The sequence below is a fragment of the Cavia porcellus genome, unplaced genomic scaffold (assembly GCF_034190915.1).
Source record: "Cavia porcellus strain 051 isolate PalLab524CR breed Dunkin Hartley unplaced genomic scaffold, mCavPor4.1 scaffold_18, whole genome shotgun sequence".
NCBI classification, from domain to species: domain Eukaryota; kingdom Metazoa; phylum Chordata; class Mammalia; order Rodentia; family Caviidae; genus Cavia; species Cavia porcellus.
In genome coordinates this window covers 44,827,796-44,851,193 of record NW_026947501.1, presented here as the reverse complement: position 1 = coordinate 44,851,193, position 23,398 = coordinate 44,827,796, and the positions used below count along the sequence as shown (strand labels likewise).

General features: G+C 52.5%; 1 protein-coding gene across 2 annotated transcripts in view; it reads right to left on the bottom strand.

Annotated features, from left to right (window-relative positions):
- Edar (ectodysplasin A receptor) overlaps window positions 1-22,300 on the bottom strand; it is a 46,842-nt gene extending 24,542 nt beyond the window's left edge. Inside the window, exons 1-2 of one of the 2 annotated variants that reach the window (XM_063229712.1) lie at window positions 22,070-22,300; window positions 7,540-7,652 (exon numbers count right to left, since the gene is read on the bottom strand). In XM_063229712.1, the coding sequence (XP_063085782.1) occupies window positions 7,540-7,569 (30 nt within the window). In that variant the 5' untranslated portion in view covers window positions 7,570-7,652; window positions 22,070-22,300. The remainder of the gene's footprint in view (window positions 1-7,539; window positions 7,653-22,069) is intronic. The other variant, XM_063229713.1, reaches the window with a different exon arrangement.
- Between the last annotated feature and the right edge of the window lie 1,098 nt (window positions 22,301-23,398).

The window sequence follows — 23,398 nt, the reverse complement described above, 5'->3', positions numbered from 1 at the left end:
CATTGCCTTCTTGCTGCCATTGCTCTTGGAATCCAGCCTCCAAGCCAGCATGTGGTTTGTCATTATGAGAAAACCTTTCCTTTAAAAACTGGAATGAGATCACTCCTCTTGCCCATGCAGAGCTGTTTGAGGTTGGACAGGTTGGGGTTGTGAGCCTGGGCTCCACGTACCCCACAACCCCAGGGTATGTCTGTTCCATGAGTTTGCATTTGTCCATCCTTTGAGGCCAAGACTTTGTTTACCCCTATGAGCCTTGGGATCCATCGATCCTGCTAGTCCTGGGATCCACCTGGCCTGTGAGCCTTGGGTTCCACCTGGTCTGTGAGACCTGGGATCCATCCATCCCCTGAGCCATGGGCTCTATCCAGATTGTGCTGAGTTTGGCCCAGTCGCGACAGAACTTTCCTGCCGGTTTCTGGGGTTCCCTTCATCTCTGGTATCCTGTTTCACAGTTTCCAGATGTTCTCTGCCCCCAAGTCCAAGGATTGCCCCTGGGCCTTTGTGGTGCATCCTCCCACCTGGCTGCATGGGGCCTCTGAATGGCTTGACTGTCTCTGTCCTGTGCTTTCCATGCAATGTCAAGTGTGCCCCATGATATGGCCCCCAGTCTGCACTACTTTTCTGCTTCCCTTGCTCCCACATGCTAGGCCCTTAGTGTTTCCACCTGTCTCCCACAGTGAGACCTAAGTCACCCTCCTGAAACATCATACCATCAAGTCTTGGCAACAATGGGGCAGTGGGCAGGTGCAGGCGAGATTGGACATTGGACAGCGGAGCAGAAGAGCTCACTGAAACTCTAAATCTTGCCAGGTTTCTCCTGGGAGATGTCATAAAGCTTGAGGATCCAACAGACTGCCTGCCCTTTTCTCTGTGTCTTCCTGGCCACATTCACCTGCCCAACCCTCCCTCCACCTGCACACGCAGAAAGCCCTCTGGACACAGCTGGCCCCACTTCTGTACCTAGAACTCTGCATCAGAGACACTTCCCCTTTGAAGATCGTGGGAGGGTGGGTTCCAGGCAGGGCTGTGCATGGCATCTGGGAGGCAGGGCTACATTTGTCCCCTGAGGTGTTTAGCACTAGAGTGGTCATGACCCAAGGGGCTTAAAGGGACCTTCTACAGCTGTTCACCCTCTCATGTGCCCTGTTCCAGCCCTGTCCCAGCAGCCTTTGTGCCCCACACCTTCTCTTCTCAGCCATGCCCCTTGCCTACACCTGGGATGTCCTGATCTGTTCCTCTTCTCTTGGTTTTTCAGTGACCTTGCCTGGCCATCACTTTGCAGGAGATGGTGTTATATAGAAATTCACGGTACGGTGTAAGTGGTTGGGGCATCTGCTCCAGGGAGGCACTCACAGCTAGTTTTAATGTTGACACTGTCAGGAGATGGTTCTAGGAACAGCACTCTTACATCCATGTCCTGAGTTGAGATCTGGCTTGAGGGCTGGGGATGTGGCTTGGTGGTACAGTGCATGCCTAGCATGTACAGGGCAAATCCTGGCCCCCTCACTTAGTAGCTCAGTGTCTCTGGGCAAGCCATGGAGTCAGCTCTGTGTCCTGGTTGTCTCATTAGACAGCAGTACCATCTCATGGCCTGTAGGTTACACCAGACAAAGGCTACAGAGCGCCAGAGTACCAGGTGTGCATGCAGGTTGATGTGTTTATTCTCCAAGTTTTTGCGAACTGGAAAATAAAACAGAAGGGGAAAGTAAACCACAGCTGTCCAGCATGCTGCATTTTCTTTCAGTTTGTTTGTTCAGACACATGAGTTTTGGAAGGAGGGGTTTGCATGGCCATGCACCTGCTTGCGGTGGTCTGCTGGTTCTTCGCTGCTGCCATGGTCACTCTGAGCTGATGATCCTTAGTGACCCAAACTCTCTCATTACACAGGAGTCCACAGCTAAACCGGGCACCCCACGATGATCTTTGGGTTGGTTTCCACATTACAGTGGTGAGTACTGTTGTGGTGAGAGGAGAACGGGAGGCTGAGACGATGCCTGGGTGTCCTGTGAGGCCTGGCTGCAGACAAGAGCATGGTGGGGGCTGTGATGCCCTTGTCCAGAGAAGCAGGCTCTGGTACTTGCCTGCCCATCTGGGGTCACAGCCACTCATGGCTCAGCACCTCGCCCAGTGTGGGGTCCTGGTTCCTCTGCGTGCAGATACTGTCTCCTGCACACACTCTGCTCCCACAGCTCCTCCAACTGCTGCACCTTTCCCTGCCTCTCCAGAGCATGCTGGAAACCTGTGCTCCGTGATATGATCTGCAATCTCCTTGTGCTGGTGTCAGGGCTGCGAGGCTGGCAGAAAGGGTCGCCTGCACAGGTGTGTGCCGAGTCGTGCCTTTGGCTTGAGGGCACCCAGTGGTTGCTTCCCTGGCATCTGGAAGGAGGGGAGGCCCTGCTGCCTTCGTGGGCAGACAACTCCTGTGAACTCTCAGGGAAGCTATGGCCCGGCAGGTGCTGCGGTCTGGCTGCTCTTGCTTACTGGCTCTGTGCTGAGGGTTTTCTTCTTTGTAATTAATTTTGGGGGCTGGTGATAGAACTGATGACAAGTTTCAAACTGAGGGCTGCAGGGCAAGTAGTACAGGCCAGCTTGGCATCTGGTGTGTTGGGGGTGGTGGCAGGTTCTACGGCCTGAGCCTCCTTCCCTGCAGCGACCCTCAACCCTCGGGCCTATGCTCTCATCACGAAGCCTCACCTGGACAGACTCGGCCAAGGGCTCCCAGCTGCACTGCTGGTGTAATCGATGGGCTTCACAGAGCGTTTGATGTCCAAGACCCCTCTGTCACCAGCTGCCCCGTGAGCAAGGGGGAGCCACCTGTGATCTGGCTTCTGAGCAGTGAGTTTCTCCAAAGGAGAGGATGTTTGTCTCCCTGTTACTCCTCTGATCGATGCAGCTGTTGCCCAGCCTCGTTGCGTTAAGCTAAATATTATGTTTTTGTAACGTTTTGATCCTCATTAATTATAGCTCAGGAAGGCTGACAAAGACAACCTGCCTCTTTAATATAAACAAGATTAATTGCACGGTTCCTGAAGAAAACGGACTACCAGCAGTTTAACAAAAAATGTTTGTCTTTAAGCAACTCTTGGATAAAAAAAAGTAAAACTGTTACAGGAAGTACCAAAGCTGCCAAATTACCATGCCCGCAAGCCTCACCCTCATTATCAGACTAAATGAGCGCACACCCCCAGCCTTTCATCCTGTTCCAGCCAGGAAAAGAAAGGGGATGGAGAGAAGGGCCTCATTCAGAGCAGCGACTCTGAAGTGTGGAATGTGCCCACTGTTTGAAGACGAGATTTATACCTGACACCTTTCCTGAAGCTCACTGTTGGGACTCGCCTGTTTCCAAATCAACCGCAGACCGGCTGCTGGCTGTGGTGCTGCACCTAACAACCGCATAATCCAGGATGAATGCGGAGCTGCTGTGTCACTTTCATTAGCAGCCACACAGGACCCTTCCCTTGTCTGAGCGCTGGAGGGGTGTGTGCCCTCAGTGGCTGAGGTCAGGGCTCAGAGCTGCTTAGGCAAGGTTGGGTGGAGGGCAGAAGGCGGGGCAGAGGGTGAGGCAGGGGCAGAGCACAAAGGGCAGGGTAGGGAAAGAGGGCAGAGGCAGAGATCAAAGGGCAGGGGCAGCTAGAGGCCCTGGGGACAGCTCGGTAGGAGAGGCTGAATTTTGCTTTTGGGTCACTGGGGTTGATTTGTGCAGTTCCATTGTCAGCATGGTTGAGGAGCCTGGGCCCAAAAGCAAGGTTCTGGTTGTGTATAGTCTGGGCCTTCAGACACGTCAAAGGCCCAGCAGAGACAAGTGCTGTCCAGGCTGTGCAGGCCACAGTCCATGGGGCATCTGGGTGCTGCCGTCACATTGTGTGAAGCCACCATCCCAGCAAGCCGTGGCTGATGTGGCAGGAATCAGAACCACTGAGAAAGGATGGGCGCTGTGCTTGTTTCAAAGGTCGAGTTCTGAAGCTCTTGAGCTTCCATACGTCCTGCAATGAGCCTTGGTGGCAGAGTCCCGGCCAGGTATGCAGGGTGCAGGCAGCTGACCCTGGGACCAAAACTGGCTAGGCCTACCTGGGGACTGGAGGGGGCGCTGTGTCTGGGACCCAGGGACCTGTTTAGCTCAGTGGGTGAGTGGTTGGACCATGTGGGAGCTGCATCTTCCCTGAGAGTGAGGCCCCCACAGAGAGAACCAGGTCCTCAGCATCTGTGAAGCAGGCGATGCCCTGGGAAAGCACCAGGAAGAAACCCAAGTGCAGAGCCTCAGTGTGAATGTCAGTGGGACCTAAAAGGGAAGGGAGCCATGGTGTTAGGCTCCTAGGCAGAAAGAACATGCACCTACCCAATCCAGGGTCCTCTCTGGACAAAAAGCTGTCTCTATAATTGGCATTCCTATGTGTTCATGGCCACAGAGTGATTGAGGCGTGGCCATGTCCAGCACACCCCTGGGCCTAGGGCAGGCCAACATCTGGCTGGGCTACCTCCTGGGACAGTTGGGGGCTCAACCTGGACAGATGTGGCCGGGTACCCAGCACCCTGAGGTGGTGCCATCTGAGAAAGGAGCTGTGTCCTCAGAGACTCTAACTGCCCTATGGTCCCCCCACAGAAACTGAGCCTTTGAAAGTGCTGACTCCCCCCACCCTCCACATCACATATCTAGGGAAACCAGAGGCCAACAAGCCAGGACTTCCCTCCCTCACAACACGGTCTTCCTGTTTCACACAGAGAGGCCCTCTCCTGGCCTACTGTCTTGATGTCACAAGCATCAAGGAAGGCCATGGGGGAGGGCCTGGAATGGGGCCAGCACAGGACTGCAGCCCTGTGCTAGCTGCTAGTGAGTACCAAGACGAGAGCTAGGGATCCCGGCACTCCCAGGTCCTCTGGGCCATCACCAACCTGTGGAACCAACTGGGCATTTGTAGGCCCCAATTCATGCTCCTCCCAGGGGCCTAGAGTATTAGTAGATAATTGCTATGGTCATAGTTTGGTTATTAGCTGACCATGGGGTTCCTCCAGAATACCAGACCAGGCCACACAGCAGGAGAAAATAGGCTCTGGAGGGGCCCGCCTGCTTATGCCTGGCCAACGGAGAGAGGTGGATGGCACCCTCACTTGGCTCTGTCATCAATGCTCTTCCACACTTTTCTGATGATAAAAGCAGTATCTACTAATACCATGATAGCATGTGTCTGAAAAAGCAGAGGCAGATGTGAGCAGCCACTCTGTCATGAAAGGACAGAGAAACAGATTCAGGGATGGGAACACCACTGCCACACCCCTGCAGCTCAGCTCAGTGGTCTCCATCCACCAGCTGAATCCTCAGGGAGCCTGTCTCACTGCTGCTGGCCCCTCTTGAGCACCTTGTGCACCCCAGACAGAGGTTGATTCAAGGGAACCTACCTGAAACAGTGGGGCCTTTGTCCTCATCCTGGATGCCAGGCCCCTTTATGGTCGAGATGTGATTGGGGAATGGAGGGGACATGGAGAGGGACACAACCCTCCATGCCTCTGTCAGTGCCATCACTTAGCTGGAGTTTAGTGAGCTCACATTGCCTTTGCCCTCTGCTCAGGGAGATCCTGCAGAGCACAGAGCTGTGTCCCGTGAACAGTCTCTGAAAAGCCTCTTCTGCAGCTCTGTGGTCAGCATGCTGGAGAGGGCCTGGTCCTCCCTGGTGGTGAGCAGTGGAGTGGTGACAGGACAGGCCCTAGCTCCTGAGGCCATGGAGCCTGGGTCTCACTGTCCTCTGGGAGCAGCACACATCGCGTCCCGGCAGTGTGGCTGGGACCACACTCAGATGCTTCCTAAGAAAACTAACTGTGTTCTGGAAGCACAAGTTGCTACAGTTGCAGGACACTCACTTGAGAGGTGTCTCCCTGAAACCTCTCAGAGAACAAGGGCTGAGAAAAATCCCTGGGAGATCTTCCCAGGGTGGAGGTCAGGTGAACCTGCAGACATCTGATGAGAATGTAGGGTCATTTAGGAGTCCACACCTGCTTTCTCTGTGACTTTTCAACATTGTGACAGCTCATCGAGTATTGCATTAAATTGCAGTGTTTGGTAGAGCACACAGACATTTTAACAAAAGCCTGTTCTTATAAAAGTCTCATGAATGGGAGGCTGCAGATGCAGAGGATGGACCCCATGGTGCAGCGCTGGTCTAGCACAGACCAGACGAGTCCACACCAGCTGAGAAGGAAGGAGCCAAAGATCGAAGAAGCTGGGTCTTGTGTCTGAGTTCACACCAGTGATAGGAGAAAAAGGCCAGGCTGGTGCCTACCTGCACACCTTGCCAAGTCTGGCAGAGGGAGGTTGAATGAGAGCTGGAATTGAATGGCTGCCAGTCAAGGGAGGCATCCTAAAGTCATAATAGGGCAATGAGAATCCACCCAGGGAAGGCCAAGAAAGGGCTTGCACTCCACAGGCTCTGCACTGTACAGTAGTGATTACCATAACAACAAAAATAGGGAGAACAAAATTCAGGCCCTAGCCCAGCCTGGCCCAACCCAGTCCAGCTCCAGCTAGTATCAGTGGCCTCTCTGATGGGTTCCTCATTCAGGCCCCGGCATATCCAGGACAAGGCTCTCTATCTGTAAATGTCAAGCATGCAAACAGAGACACTCTCTCCCCTTGAGGATTTTAATGAATCTAAATTACATGAGGGGATAGCTGGTGGCCACCACAGTGGGCAGCACAGAGGTCTTTCAGATTGCTCCTGCCTCACCAATATTCTAATTAAAACCAACCAGATTGTCTAGATGGGTTATGCTCTGCATTTTCCTCTGGAGAAACTGAGGCCCAAGAGACCCAAGAAGTTCCTGAGCCCTGAGGCTGGATCTGCATGGATCCATGGTTGCCTGACACCCCTGCTCAGAGCAGTCACTCTGGAACTCGGAGGCAAGGATGGAATCAAGGCTTCACATAGGGAACAGGAAGTAGGCGCTGTGGGAGAAGAATGTCTACATACACAATGGGAAAGAGATGCCTCTGAGAACCAGAGTTCCGTGAATAGTGTAGTTCCCTGCAAAAGGCGAGCAGAGGCACGGGGAGCCCAGGCTACCCAGGCCCCAGCACTAGGAGGTCATCTTCTGAGATGTGGGGCTGCTTGCCAGTGCACACCCCAGTGGAGCCCTGTTCACACTTCCAGCCATGCATCCTTCCTTTTGACTTAGTGGAATCCCATGCAGTTCAGCTCAACTGTGGGAAAATTCAGAGTAACCCCGACAGAAGCTGTATCTTCAGTAACATAATCTGCCTATCTAAGATGCTTACTCTTTAAGTAATATCCCCCCATTTTTAACTGGTGCCACATCAGGAAATGAGTTATGTGTGTATGTGTGTGTGTGTGTGTGTGTGTACGCACGTGCGCACATGTGGTATTTTTCCTGAGCCCTAAAGCTTATGATTGTATCTTTGAAGGACAACAAATAGTCACTTTTCTCCAGCACAGAGCTCCTGGCAAAAGAAAGGTTCCCCAGGAGGTCCCAGAAGGTCCCACCAGAAGCCTTCCCTCCAGGGCTGTGGCCTCGGGTGGATTCTCCTCTCACCTCTGGACACTGAGTGCCTCTCCTTCCCATCTGCTGCTTGCGTGGTTAGAGCCCTGGTTTCGCATGTTTTGGGGAAGGTGGTGGTGGGCTGGGGAGGTGTGGCTGCTCCGTGCCTGGCAGGGAGGAGAGGGAGGCCAGATTTACCACATCACAGGGGAAGCAGGATGGGGCCCTGAACATGAAAGGATTCACTCTCTCCCCACCATTTCCTATGTCCCCCTTTCCCGCAGGGAAAGATGGATTTCTGAAAACTGGAAAAACCAGCTACTATCAGCCTCAAATCGGTGCTAATTAAATTCAGTTATAAAATCCAAGTCCAATTCTCTTATCTGTGAGTGACACCTTCCCCTTCTAACCGGGGCTCTTAACAGGCACTATAAAAACATCTGACATCACCATTTCTTTGGATCTAATACAGTTTAAGGCTCTGAACTCCTGATAAGAAAGCTATTAACACATCAAGGAGTTTTGATCAGGCTAACTTTGAAGCAATCCTCTAATCTTTACCACCTTCCCCACCCCTGCCATCTCCTATATTAAACTGCAAGAATTAAAAGATGTATTTGCACATCCCTTTATTGGCTAGTCGAGCTCTGCCTTTGCTGTTTCCATGATTGATACAGATGGTCCTCAGCTGACGATGGTTCAGACACTGAGTTTGGACTGACAGTGGTACAGAAGGGCTGGGCATCAAGGAAGAGAACACTGTGTTATGTTCTGGGCTGGCACCATGTGGCCTGTGCTCTCCCAGATCTGTGGTCATTGGGATTCAGTGGGCACCCACTATGCCCTGTGCAGCACAGCTGTGTGCTGCGCAGCTTGTATGGATTCATAGCTTCCCACTTACAATGGTTTCAATTCCCTATGTAACCCTGCTGTAACCCAGGAGCATCTGCAAGTTTTAACCAAATAATCTTAATCTTTGTAGTTAGCGCATGGGTTTTAGGTGAAGGATTTTGCACCCACTAAGACTGGCAGAAAGCTACTCCAAAGCTTTAAGAGTACAGTGGCGCTGGAGGCTCACCATGGGCAGAACACTTGGGGTGTTTTCTAGCGCCTAGGAACCTCATAGGTGATGTCTCATTAGGCCCCGGTGTAGGTAATGGGATCAGAGCAGGGGTGTGTTCTTGTCCCATACCTAGGGGAAACCTAAAGGAGGTGTCATCTCTAATTGTCCAACTAGCAAGGGACCCTACCAAGCTCTAGAACACAATCTCCTACCACATTTGCCATGGGATTGCTGAGATGAGTTTGGTTGTGGGGCTCTGTCTGTGGGAAAAGGCCCTTCTGAGCTTGAGGACAGGGTCTCCATGGCAGAAGGCCAGGAACCAGCAGGAGGCAGGTATGGGATGAAAGACTTCTTCTCAGTCCTGAGGTGCTGGGCACCTGAGGACCTCTGTCCTCTGATCTGAGGAATTGGACACCTGTGAACGTCTGTCCCTGGACCTGGGGGACTGGATGTCCATGGACTACTGCCTTCTGACATGGGACACAGCCAGGACACTGTAGGACATGGCTTCATAGGACAAAGAAGTTCACAAACATGGTAATCTGAACAAAGGGTTGCAGAATGGACATGCTGTTACCAGAATTGCCCCTGAAGATGCCAATTTTGTGCTTTTGTGAACAAGTCCCTATAAAAATCAGCTGTGGGTTTGTATTTGAGTTTGAAAAACAGAAAAAGCCAAAATGATGACTATGATAGCTGGACTTTCCTTTGACTTTGACTGTCCCTGTTGTCCCCAAAGCTGCAGGTCAGAGAAGGAACCAGGCTGAGACCACAACTCTGAGCTCAGGACTCGACCATAAGGCTTCACCCCATTTGTCATGAGAGACACTCATCATGGTCCTAGGCACCACATGGGACTTGCTGCCCAGAGGGCTGAAGAGGGCTGCTGGGCCTGGAGCGCATGCTTTGGAGAAAGTGAGGTGAGTTGGATCCTATCCTCAAGTCGGCTTCACAGCGCAGCTAACCTTTCCGCTCAAGGGTTCTGGAAACAAAGTGCTGGGTGAAACTAGTAGGCAGGTTTCTATTTGTTTGAGGGATTCATGGTGGATATTTTTAAAAGGAAAGTAAGACCCCAGCAAGGTAAGCATCTCTTCATGAGACAATGTTATTGAGAGCAGGGACTTCACAGAGACAAAATGTGGAAACCCTGGGGATTAGCGAGTCTAAGACCTGTCAAATCCAGCTTGGCAGAGACAGAGCCTGGCCCAGCCCAGCAGAGAGAGCTGCTCGAGCCCAGGGAAGATAAGGTATAGGGGCATTATGGGGGGAGGGGTGGCCCACCTGCTTCTCGGAGCCTGAATTTAATTAGATTCCATGGCTCTGAGGTGCAGTGAACTTGAGAGGGGTCCAGTTGGCCCACTGCTCTCCCAGCCTGGTTCCCTCTTTTCCTGGCCATGTGTTCCTAACAGCACACAAATATTTCTGATCACTGAGGTAGCCTGTTAAATCTGCATGTAGCTCTGTGATCCACATTACAAACACACATAAAAGAGCCACCAGAACAGGGTTCAGACAAAACGAGAGATTCTATTCACTGGTGGTACCAGGACTCGTGATTGCTGCAGCTCTGTGGCGCTTGTGATGGGGATTTCTCCTCTGAAGCCTTCCTGAGGAGCTCACCCAGCCTTGCTGCCTGGGCTGTGGGGTACTGAACTGGATGGGCCTCTATGCACCTCAGAGGGGCCAGATGGCCTCCTCTCTGGGGCATCCTCACCTGTCTTCCTGGCCACCTAGAAGGCCTGAGAGCCACTATTGTGCACAGAACTCATCCTTTTTGCTCTGGGCAACCTGGGCTGACACTTGAGTCCAAACTCCTTGCAGTGCTGGTGAAGACACCACTTGGAAAGAAAGCTGCCTCCCTGGACCCAGGACAGCCTGAAGATCTGCTCTCTGAGTGCACTTGAGCTCCACTTGATTGCATGCAGATTATTGGCCTGAGGGCCCGCTTTCTCAGAATCACAAGTTGTCTGGCAGATTTTGTCCTTGTAGAAGAAACCACTTTGAGGATGGTTACAGACAAGTCCGTTGCTGTTGGGAACCTGAGCAGGTTTGCTGTACCAGCCCTGTTTCTAATGCTCCCTCTATGTATCTTACTTCTCTGGCTCCCTCTAAGTTCCTGGTGCAGTGTGGCCACCCGAAGCACCCTTCTTGACTTCAGGCAAAGCAACGAACCATCTCACACACAGTTCACAGGCAGGACCATCATGGTCTCAGCACCTTGGAAACTGGATCCAAACAGATGGCTACAGTGGCCTTCCCAGGCCCAGTCCCTGGCTCTGGGAAGCAAGCCCATCTCAGGGTGAGGCCTTCCTGCTGTTGGGGTGGAGAGCACAGATCTGCATGAGTCCCAAGCGCATCTTCCCTCTCACTGTGCCCTGTCTCAGGTGTGCACTCGAAGACTACTTGAAATTGCTCACATCCCTGTGGTCTCCTGTTTGCTACTGATTTGTATGACCTGGGATGGGATGAGGACGATGCCGTGGCCCAGCAAGAAGAGAGCAGCTGGGGAGCCCACACTGTGCACACTTGTCAGTGGCCGAGACGCTCAGGCTACCGCAGGACCGGGAATGTGGAGAAAGAGTGTGAGCAGACAGGGAAGGGTCTGGGAGGCAGGCAATCCATCTCACCTAACTCTGGATTCAGTATGGGAATTTTACCCTCAGCCATTTAAAGGAAAGATACTTATCAGTGCCTGTGACTGCACAGTGCAGTTCACAAATCCTGAGAGACAAAGGACACTGTGGGCCTGTGATGAGGCAGGGCATGAGGAAAGACCATGGTGGGATGGGGGTCAAGACCCAGGTCTGAGGCTGCCTGCATCCCTCTCTGCTCAGGGGCAGGATGAGGGCCCTAGTGGGGAAACCAGAAATCCAAAAAGCAGAAAGCAAACACTAAGACAGGGTCTCTGTAACTTACGGGGAAGAAGACTGCAACCGACTGTTCTTACAAGCCTGAGAAGGACTGCAGAAAGCACCTTGACTTGTGGGTGGCACCAGCAGTAGCAGGCTTGGGAGACTGACTGCAGGATGGAGCAAATGCAGATGACAAATCTCTGAGAACCACCTTTCAGCAAGACAAGCCACCTGGGACGGACCCAATGGGTCACAGCAATTCCTTGCCTAGTTCTTGTAGCTCCTTCTATGGGGACAAGGCAGACTGGGTTCAGGACCTGGGGCTGTGGTCATGGATGAAGATGGGCAGTTCAAGGCTGAGGTCATCTATGGAGGTAGACAAGGACAGGATGGGGCTGTGGTCATGGATACAGGTGGACAAGGCCATGACAGAGGCTGTGGTCATAGATGGAGGTGGACAGGATTGGGCTGTGGTCATGGATGGAGATGCACATGGACACGACAGAGGCTGTGGTCATGGATGGAGGTGGACAAGTACACAACAGGGGTGATGGTCATGGATGGAGGTGGACAAGGACACAACAGGGATGATGGTCATGATGGAGGTGGACAGGTTGGGGCTGTGGTCATGGATGGAAGTGGACAAGGACACAACAGGGGCTGTGGTCATGGATAAAGATGGACAGGTTGGGGCTATGGTCATGGATGGAGGTGGACAAGAGCAAGACAGGGGCTGTGGTTATGGATGGAGGTAGACAGGGACAGGTCAGGGCTGTGGTTATGGCAGAAGTGGACAGGCTGGAGGCAGATATGACCCTGCCCTCTGCCCCACTAGAGGTTTGGTGCTTCCTCTTCCCTCCCTACTTGGACTCCAACGAGGTGGAGCAGTCTCTACTTCTGCAGCACATAGAGGCTCATTTTATACAGGGTGACATGGAAGCAGCCAGCATCACCAAGGAATCTATTTGAAAGGCAGCAGATCAGCTTCTCACACTGACCCTGGCTGCATTGCCCACAGTGCTGGGCAACATGAGTTATGGCTTGGGCTCCACTCAGGAGCCACTGAAGCAGGCTACGAGCCAGCAGGCATGTATATCTAGTGGCTCCCAGGGAGCAGAGATAACTGAGTAGGTAATTAGTACAGAGATGCCGGGACAGAGCTGAGGCTGAGGGAGGCTTTGCAGATTCTATCCACGTGCTTAGTTTACAGAAACAAATGAGGCTGGAAATTTGAAGTGATTTTTCAAAGGCCATGTAGAAGACCAGATGGGTGAGAAGTCAGGTATGATGGCTTGAAATACATGCACAAATGCTTTGACACTGCCTCCCCAGAGCGAATGAACAGAGGTGACCCCTGACAAACAGACTACGCCTGTGGGCTGGGTGTAGCTGGAGACAGTCGGGAAGGTACGTAGCTTCCAGCTAGTTCATTGTGGGGACCTTGAGCAACTACAGAGAGCCCTGGTGCCTCTTGGATGCGGTCTGCAGTGCTGCCCAGATCTGAGCCAGAACAGTCTTGCCACTCCCTGGCACTTGACCCTTTTTGGGAGAGTCACACATGATCGTTGTCTTAGCTGCTGCTTTTCAGGTTGTTGCTGCACTGCTACATGAAGCTCAGGCACCATCATGTCCTCTCTTCCAGCCATGTCCAGGGCACGGAAGGCAAAGAACTGCAATAGACTTGCTGGTCCTAGCTCCTGAGGAGCCAAGGATCTGAACCAGGTGATAACAATGAAAGCAAAACACTGGGCAGGTGCAGGCACAGTGTGGTGGCCCAGGCCAAGCCCATGCGGTCACACTGCAGTCTTCTCCCAGGCCCTCAGGCGTCCACCTAGCCCTGCTGGCAGGTTACTGTGCCAACATTCCACCCCTGCCCTCTCCAGCCCTGCTGGCTGCAGGCACATAGCAAGGCCAGGCCAGGCTCCTGCAGGCGAGGCAGCCCAAGAGCTGCATGCACCTTGGGTCAGGGTTGGGTGCTGTCTTGGGGTAGGGTGGGGGTAGCACTGGGTCTGAACCAGGGGGATGCCCTCACCCCCACCCCAGGCTGTCTTGTTCTCGTGGCTGAGATGGTGCTGCAGTGAGAACTCGCCTGGCCAATTTCAACAACAAAACAAACCACCTTTAGCTGATTTGTCCTTAGATGTGGAGGCTGGTAGAGGAAGGGTGCGTCTCCTGCAGTGCTGTGCTCTACTCTCTGTTTCACTGTCATGCTGAGGCAGCAGAGCTCTGTCCCGCAACTTCTTGAACTTCTAGGACTTCAGAACAAGTTGAGAGCTAAGAATTTCATTTAAGGATATCTCACCAGGTGTGGGTAAGCCTGCATTGTGTGAAAACAGGAGTCAGAGCTGAGTGGGTCCTACAGGGCAGTGGGGGTCCTGAGTGGACAGGGTGAAGCCGTCAGGGCCAAGATCCAGGAGGCCTGGATCTCCACAGCCTCTGCAATCTGAGCACCATCCTGAGGCATCTTGGGCTGGAACTGACTGTTCTAGAACAGTCCCAAAGAGCACCCCTGCCTCTGGAATTCTCCACACCTCTCCCCAGTCTGCAAGTCTGGCTCTAGAACTTCCATACCAGCTTCCTGTCCTGCTAGTTAAGCTCTAGAGCTCTCATGCCTCCTACCCTATACTGATAGCTCTAGATCTTCTCAAGCCCTCTTCCTGGTGCCTTCCAGGAGCTGATGCCAAAGCCTGACTCTTCCTACTGCCCAAGCTGCACCTGCCCTCCTATCCCCACTGGATGCCTGGCTCTGGTGTGGCTCTGGCCTCCTGCAATGCAGATGTTATGGCCCTGGAGACAGCAGCCCATCACCCACATCTTCCAGGCAGAATCCTGCAGCCCCTCAGCAATGAGCTAGCATCTGGGACCAAGACCGAGACTCCTGCACTTGCCCTCATATCTCAGCTAATGAGAGGGCAAGAGGCAGGGCTGTGGGCACCTAGCTCACCCCACTTCAGCACCACAGCCTGGTCATAGCCCTGGGCTGCAGAGGATGGGAGGTATCCACAGGCCTCGGAGGGAGAAGAGGGTATGGGGTTGGGATCAGGAGTTTGGGAGCTTAGAAAAGCCCTGCAGAGCCCAGTGAGCTCAGGGGAAGGAAAATTCATTTTTCAGTCAAGGTCCTGTTTTGCATATCATTCTACCGAGAAAGAGGTGAAGGCTCTATTCTTCCATACTGACTCCCCCTGACTCATACTGACTCATACTGACTCCCACTTCCATACTGTCCCACTCAGGACAAACGAGACTAGAGCAGGGCACAGCTGGTGGGCCCCAAAGGGGCCAAAGACCACCAGACTGGAATGCAGTGGCTGGCCCTCCACAGAATCTGCAGCTCCAAAGTCCTGAACCTCAAAAAACCAACTATCTTGTGCTGTGGTGTGGTGTCTGGACTGGAGAGGAGCAAGGTAGAGAAAACTGTCAGAGCAAAAGTTTTTACTCAGCCTTCATTGCAGGGCAGCTCCGGATTGTAGCACAGCAGACAGCCTGGAGCTCCCATATCCTACACACCCAGGACCTACCAAGACCTTTCTCAGTTGGTGAGACTGTCACCCCCAGACACCTCATAGCCAGACCCTCCTGCTAAGAGCTTCCTCAATGGTATGAGTGTCTCTCTGAGGCACCAACAGTGCTACGTTGCACTGTGAACAGTTCCTGACTCTCCTTGCTTCAGTAGCTTTGTCCATTAGGAAGAGGCTTGCTGCAGTGTTGGTAGCATCTCCTTGAGGATGAAAGGTTTGCTGTGCATTCCCTGGAGGTCAGCAGGGTTAGGGTTACAAGGTCAAGAGACAGCCCTCCTCTCACTACACCCAAGGTCCCCATCGACAGGACTCATGTTGGCTGTTGTCCTTGACCCCTCAACCCCAGAAATGACTATCAGCTGTTCCAAAAGGACAGCTGCTGCCCTCCAAGTGTGCCCTGTGGACAAAGTCCCTAGGCCAGGCCACACTCAGATAGAGAGTGTGATGCATCTCCTTGAGCACCAAGCATGACATTATCTGGTGAGATTTTCCCCCTTCCTTTTTCCTTCTATCCGTTCATTATATCAGTGAGAACATACATTATTTTAAACTCTACTTTTTAATTTAACACTATGTATCCTTGTTATTCAAATTGTTACTTTTACAATTTATTTGTGCCTATGTTTTCCCCTCTTGGCCCCAGGTCAGCCATTTCCCCTGGTTCCTGGGACAGGTAACAGGGTGAGCAAAAAGCCCTGATTATTTGGGGGGTGTCTGCAGGAGCCTAAAGTAATCCGCTTCCCCCTTCTTGTCTGGGAGAGAGGTGCTTGTGCACTGATGGTGCTGCACCCTAAACCCTCAAACGGGTAAAGCCATGATGCCGCACTGGAGGCCCTGCCAGGTCTGCTTTCAGCCCTTGAAGCTGCCTTGTGCTTTCCCTCAGGCCAGGGGGAACCCCTCATCCAAGTGTCATTGCTGGACTGTAAGGCAGGCCTGGGGGTCCTGTCCTCCCACTAAGGCTGAGGGAGTTGGAGGGACCTTAGAGTCCCTCCCTGTCCACTTTGGAGTGCAGAGGGACCCAGCAGTGTCTGTGAGATTGCAAGGGTGAACCCTGTCTGCTCTCCGAGGTTTCTCACCAGCATCATCTCATGAGGTGGCCAGGGCTCTCATGAAGATTAATGAAACACAAAGCTCATGTGGAAAATCCCGAGCTGGGAACGAGGCCCAGGCTGTGCCTACTTCAGTGCAGCCAGGAGGCTTGAGTGTGCCATCATGGCCTGTCTGGCCCGGGGGACTGAGTAGGAGCAGGGAAGAGTTCTGAGGACAGGATATGTCTGGCCCTAAGCCCTGCTTGCCCCATGGCTCCCACAGCCACTGACTTCTTAGGAGGCCAGGTCCTCCGTGAAGCTCACTGTGGTCAGGGTCAGGGTCAGGGTCAAAGTCAGGGTTAGAGTCAGGGTTAGGGTAAGGGTTAGCGTCAAGGCTAGGGTTAGGGTTAGGGCCAGGGTCAGGTTGAGGGCTAGGGTTAACATCAAGGTTAAAGTCAGGGTTAGGATTAGTATCAAGCTTAGGCCTGGATTCAGGGTTAAGTTCTGGGTCAGGGTTAGGGTTACTGTAAATTCTTTTGTCTGCACATCAGTTTTTTCACAACTTTTTAGGGACCCAGAGTTTCAATATCTTTTCAAGCAGGCCTCTGTGGCCTGTATCCTGGCACCTCTAGTTCTCCAAATTAGCCCTGAGGCTTTAGGCCTGAGGGAAGCTACTCTATGCTGGTTTCTAGTGTAGTTCTAGGATTCTTTAACTGTTGAGTGTTGGCATGAGCTGTCAGAGTCTGAGGCACAATGAAGTCTCTCCCAGGACTGGTTTTTGAAGGAAAGGGAGTGTCAAGCAGACCTCCCCGCCCCTGCTGCCCCTCATCCTCTCAGGAATCTGTGTTCCTGTTGATGAGGGTGCTGCTATTTGTCCACAATGGGAACCATAGGACTGGGCCAGCAGATGTATGCAGGAGTGGAGACACCCTACACCAAAGTCTTGAGGTCACTTGATGAGAAGCAGGGAGGTTAGTGGGACCCTCTTGGGAGACCTTGGAAAGGACATTTGCCCACTGAGGCTGGGCCTGGGCCCCTGCTTCTGTGTCACAGATGTGCAGGAGTCACACGACCAGGCCTGGGAGACAGGGGACACTGCACTGCCAGTGTTTGAACTCTGCTTGTTCTTAAACACAGGAGGCACTCGGCAGTCTACTGTCTTAGTTTTGCAATCTTCACAAATTAAATATTTGCCTTCAAAAGCAGCCTCTGTGATAAGCATCAGGATAATATTCCCTTGCCAATGCGGAAGTCAGCCTGCACTGTGGGTGGTCCTCTGGAGAGTAAGTTCCACATGGGACCCTCGGGTGGGAGCAGCTGGCAGTATTCCGGGCACAGTGAGGCCTCCTGTCCTTCAGGTGTCTCAAACCTAGGGTTCCTGGTACAGAGTGACCCTGCTGTGCTGTCCTCTATCTCCCGAGCAAAGAGTGGCCATGGGAGCAGGATTGGCCCCATCAGGCGCCACGTGTTGGCACCCAAGGGAAGCTGTCTGGCCAGATCTCTCCAACGAGGGCTGGATATGGAGGAAGTCCTGCTTGGTGGGAGTGCTGCCTGAGAGTCTCAGCAGGGGGAAACCACTTGTAAATGTATGTGCACAGTGAATTTGTGCCGTCCACAAACCCCAGCAGGCCTTGTTGTGCTGCTGTTAGAGTGGTTGCCTGAGAGGAGGGTCCATTTGGCCAGCTCCTTGGTGTGCACTGTGACACCATTTCCTCATGGGGCAGAGACTTTAGCAACAGCCATCTCCTGCCAAGGAACCCAGGTGGGTTGAAGGCCATAAGGTCACTGAGAGAGTGTTAGGAAGTTTCTCTCCTGTGTAACTTAGCCTTGCGATTAGAGTTTGCACTTTTGGAGGTAGAAGGCTGTGTCTCATGTCAAAGTCTCTGAAGTTTTTCTCAGAAACAGTCCCTCTGTTGTGTGTTCATTGCCCAGAGGGCACATGTGGGTGGACAAGGACCCTCCACACTGTTAATTCCTCCTGCTGCCTGTTCGGACCTCCAAGCAGGCCCACATATCCCACACACTGCAGGCTGATACTCAGGACACAGCCACCAGTGAGGTGTGGTGTGGTGAAGTGAGTGGTGAGTTGTTGCATGGCATGGGTGAGCCATGGCACACCATGGTGTGAGTATGGACTGCCCCAGGCTACACTGGCTGTGAGAGGACCTGGCTGAACTTCAGCCCTGTGCATCATTTTATTTGCCCCAATCTCCTCCCATGGCCCCTGGCCTGGAAGGATGTATCTCCCATCTCCCTCCTCTCTTCTGTTTTCTCCATCCTCTCTAGTCTTCCCTCTGTTCCTCCACTCTGGCCTTTGATGTGGTCCACCACAGGGGCATCTCAAGCTCTTTGGTCAAGCCCCACTCTTGAGACCCTTGGTTCACTCCTCGACTCTGCTGAGGGATTCACCCCTATCATTTCTCTGAGCAGCCCACCTGCCCTGCTCTCTCCACACTTGCCCTGCTTATGTCTCTCTTAGTGAAGTTAGGTGTGTGCCCTGTGTTACAGCTTTTCTCCTCATCATAGAGTCCAAGCCCTTTGAGTGTAGGGTTATTATCTCTTGTCTCCAGGGCACTGCTGTGTCATGACAACTCAGTATGGTGCTGGCACACTGCTGTAGCTCAGAGAAAGTTTGTTAAAGGAGACAAGGTGTGGCGGGCCATCCCAAACCCTCCCTCCTTGCTCCTGTGCATCCAGGCTAGAAAGAAGGAATTGGAAATGTGGCACCACAAAGATGGGAAGAGAAATTGTTTGGGGATGGTTCCGCAGTTGTCTGGGGGCCTACCGTTTCTGTCCGCAGTCCTGTTTGCATGTCTTTCTCCTGCACTAAAAAAGTGCTTTCTGCCAGGATTCTGGTGCTGGCATTGTCACCTGTTACTTTCAGGGGATTAACACCCTCTTCTGTGTTGGGCTCACCTTCTCTCTGTGCAACTCTAGACACTGAGTGAAATCCATCAATAGTAAGGATCCTCTGGAATCTAGAAATACTCAGCCAAGCTCAGCTCCATGCACCCTGAGCCTCATGGGTCTGGGTTGTGATGACTCTAGCTGCCAGCTTTATAAGGACCCAGAGGCGAAGATGATGCCCTGTGTGTGAGCAGAGTCAGGCTTCCCAGCCATGATGTATACTTGCTGGGACACAGCAGGGCCATCGACACAGCACCTCTTTCTGACTTGGGAAGAAAAAACAAAAACCATGGGTATTTCTGGAGGATACAGATGCAGGAAGGTCTTCACAGCCTGTGTCATCTCCACCCTGAGCCCACTGTGTCAAATCCCGGGAGCCCAGTCTCTGAACCATAACAGTGATGCCACCAAGGGTGGAGCTGGAGTTTCTCGTGGGAGAATCACCCCAGGGCACTTTCATGTTCCAGGAGCCCGTCCTCCATTTGTGATTGCAACTCCAGGGACTTCCCTCATTGATCATGTTTCATCGGAGTGCCCTGGGTGTTGGGGTGCGAGGGAAACATCCCCTAGGCTGTCAGATCCCTAAACACTGATGGATGCCCCCATCTCACGATGCAGAACTCCAGTGCTTTTCCTCAGCTGTGGCCACAAGCAAGGGCTGGCCATCCTGAGGTCACACCCTCAGCTCTCTTCGGACAAAGGAGTATCTAGAATTCTCAGGCCAAAAGCCATTCTGAACAATTCTCTCTGTTCCGTAACTGTGTTCAATGGAACAGCCTGAGTTTGCCTACATGTGACAAATTTCTCATTATGTAAAAAATGCAGACATTTTTCTGTATCACTAACCTTTATCACAGACCTACGAATGAGACTTAGATCATTTCCTTTTAAGGCCTTCCTGCTGATGAGGACAGAAGGTAACTATGTGTGCAGCCTCCAGGGCTGACATTACTGAGGGAAACTGGGGCACACTGAGGGAGTCACTTGGCAGGTATGCAAGACTGAGAAGCCAGTTTCTGGTCCAGCTCCCAGCTGCAAGTTGCCAATGTACTCCTAATTGTCACTGACCATGAGCCTGTTCAAGTCAGGGACCTCTCCAGGCCTCAAGAGATGAGCGCAGCAGTGCTCTGCAGCAAGTGTGCTGCTGACATGTGCGGCCGTGGCTGGGGAGCAGACAGCAGCTTCCCTTCCTTGCTTTGTGTCTAAGGAAAGCAGTGATCTCCAAGAGCAAATTCAAACCCTGCTGCAGTAGGTGAATTCAGGTACTGGCATCGCAGGGCACAGTGAGGAAAGGTGGATGGGTGTAGGGCTGGCTGGACTTTCATTTCCTAATATGCTAAGTGGGCCTAGTGTGGGATAATTAATGATGCTTGGGTGGGTGGAATCAGCCAGGCAGAGCCCAAACAGCATCAAAGGTGCACTGAAGCAGGTGTCGTCTGGGATAATTGTGGGGCTGTGGGGGAGCTGCTGAAGGTGCGGGAGGCCAAGCCACCCAGGGCCAGCCGCCAGGATGCCACCCTCACAGCTCCTGGGTCTGAATTGCAGCTTTGCTGAGCCTTTGAAGTAGAGTTCCTTGGTTTTTCCTTGAGAACAGATTCCATTCTTTCGAAGCCATCAAGCTCTTTCCCTTGGCCCAGAAAAGGGCATTAGCTGGCCTGGCTCCTCTGTGGTCTACAGGACACAGGGAGCTTCCCCTTATAGATCCTCTAAGAAGTGCTTGCTTTGTACCTTGTGATGGGTGGATAGCCCTTCCCTCACAGGGCGCCTCCCAGTGGCAGGCTCCATGCTGGGCTCATGGACAGGAGACACTTCAGGAAAGAAGATGGTGTCCTGATGCCTCTGCACCCAGACACAGGCTCTCCTCCCCATAATGTATAGCAAGCTGCAAACGTTGTAAGTCAAGGAGGTTGCAGTGCATTCACCAGCAAGATGCCAGGCTCAGCAGCATATGCACAGGGTCTTACTATTCCCCAGAGCCATGTACTCTGCCCAGCTGCCCAGGGTGATCAGATCCACATTATCAGCCAAGCAAGGGTCAGGACTCAACACTCAAAGAACAGTTTCTACTGAACACAGCTGGCTTTCACCCCAAACGATGTCAAAATACCAGGAATCATCAGAGTTAGGGACCCTCTGTGTGTCTCTTTGACAACATGAAAATCTTGCTTGCATAGTAAGAAATCAGGCAAGGGCCAGAGAGCAATCAACAAATATGTCAGGGATAGTTTATCCTGTCTTCTGGCTGCTGTCACAGAAGGACTTTGCTGTCCTGCACAAACTAGCTCCTCAGGAGAAGGGGCCACATATCCCCATCCCATATCCTCCAGAGGTACAAGGTGCATGGCAGTCAGCTCCCAGCTCTGATGACAAGGTCCCCCTCCCCTTCCCAGTGGCTCTGTTAAATGTGTCTATGAAGGTTGTAAGTGGCCCTGACCTGAGAATTCCAAAGTCTCAAGTCAGGCAGGAGGAGTTCCGTCTCAGGCACCTGCATGGCTCTGCACCTCTTTATATGTTAATTTTTGGTTTGAAAAGACCTCAAAGTGCCACTCAGACCTGCAGTACAGCTGCAGGAGATCTGGGCAGGAGCTGCCCTCTTCCTTTTGCCATGTGTCCCTGAGACAGTGTCCCCACTCCTGGCTGGTGAGCTCTGCTCTGTGCCTCTGGCACTGGGTCGCAGCTGGGATCTCAGCTCCTCTCCAGATGCTGATCCAGGCAGCGCAGTAGAGAGACACCTCCCCAGCACTACACTGGGAACACTAGGTAAGCTCACCCTGTAAATGTCCTACCATGGAGGGGACCTCTCAGTAGAAATGAAAACCTCACTCCACTGCCTTGGCTCCCACCATGGGGTCATGGCATCATCTCAAGCTTGATCTGAGCCTCCTGGCTGAAGCCCCAACCCCTTCTCACATTCCCAGGGCCCTGGGCTTAGGTAAACCAGAGATGTGCACTTTTCCAGCATCCAGGCACAAATCCCACAGCCTGCAAAGCACACACAGAGCTGGGCTCCTTAACCAAACATGCAACCAACAGCAAACTGGGATTTCTGGTGTTTTCCTGAAAACAAAGGAGCAACCTAGGTCTGAGAGCGGGTGGCGCACACACAGTTACTCAAGCTTGTCCAAACGCAGCAAAACATGACGTGCATTTGAAAAATGCACCCAAGCTCGTCCGCAGCTAGAATCTGGAAACCCAGAGGACAGGACCCAGGCTTACCTGGTCTGTGTGCAACGGCAGCTTCCTGTCCTGGCAGATGGCTGGCAGTGCCAGTGTGGGCCGGATGGGGTCTCCACTCCAGATCTCTCCCTAGCAGGTGCTCTGTGTCCCAGGGCAGCAGAGGCCGGGGACCAGAGCGGCACAGCTCTGCCTCAGCCCACCGCAGTTCTGCTTTAAAAAACTGCTCCGGTCCTGTCTGCTAGTTACAAGCTCCGTCCTCAGGGGCTTTCCCGCTGCAGACTCAGCTGCACCACCTAGAGGGCATTCCTGTACTTGTGACACTGCAGGAGTGCTTGACTGTCAGCCTAGGGCTGTGCCCGCCCCACACACCTGGCTCTCCTGCTTCCTGCCCTACAGGGCCAAGAATGTGAAGAAGCATTGATTTCTCCAGGAGGGTATGTGGAGGTCGGCTTCTATCAACACAGCTAGCCTTGGGCCAGAAGCACTAAAAGCAAAATTAGCATCAAAATATCATTAATCAGAACTGGTTCATAAGGGACCGCCCCCATGGAAGAGCCACGGGCCTGTGCCCTGGGGGCAATTCTACCTTCTAACTCTAGAACCTATGTGTGCAATTCCCATGCTGCCTGCCCACACAAATATACTGTGGACTGCCAGTCACCACCTCACTTCCTATCCCAACACCTTACCCCAATGTCATATATTCCTGAACAACTGGGAAACAGAGAATTCCCCCCTCCCCCACAATGATTCCAGGGAAGTATACACACCCACAGATCTCCAGGAAAATATACATACCCACAGGACTCTGGGGAAGTATACACACCTCCTAGGACTCCAGGGAAGTGTACACAACCAGGGACTTCAGGGAAGTATACGCACACCCTAGGACTCCAGGGATGTGTACATGCAACACACAACTCCAAAGAAGTGAACACAGCTCACAGGACTCCAGAGAATCTCTAGGGAAGTGAACACACCCCAGAAAACTAGAGGGAAATATACACACCCCACAGTTCTAGAGGGAAGTGTACATACTCCGTAGGACTTCAGGGAAGGATTCGTACTCCACAAGACTCCAAACAGCTTTCTGTGCCCCATAAATTTGGTGTACAAACTCTCTGATAACCAAATATCCTACACCAAACTTTAAGGTCATGTAGTATTACAAATATTTTTAAAGATGCTGGACTATTATTTCTAAAAAATTAAACTATTTGGGAAAATTGCTTTACAAGAATGGATTCTCCTGTCTCCTACATACTCCAAATCCAGGAACAGAGCAGCTCCTCTGGCCAGAGTTCTAGATCCTCCTCCTTTTCCATCTTGCCCCTCTGCCTTGGAAGCCGTGGGTGATTCACACATGAG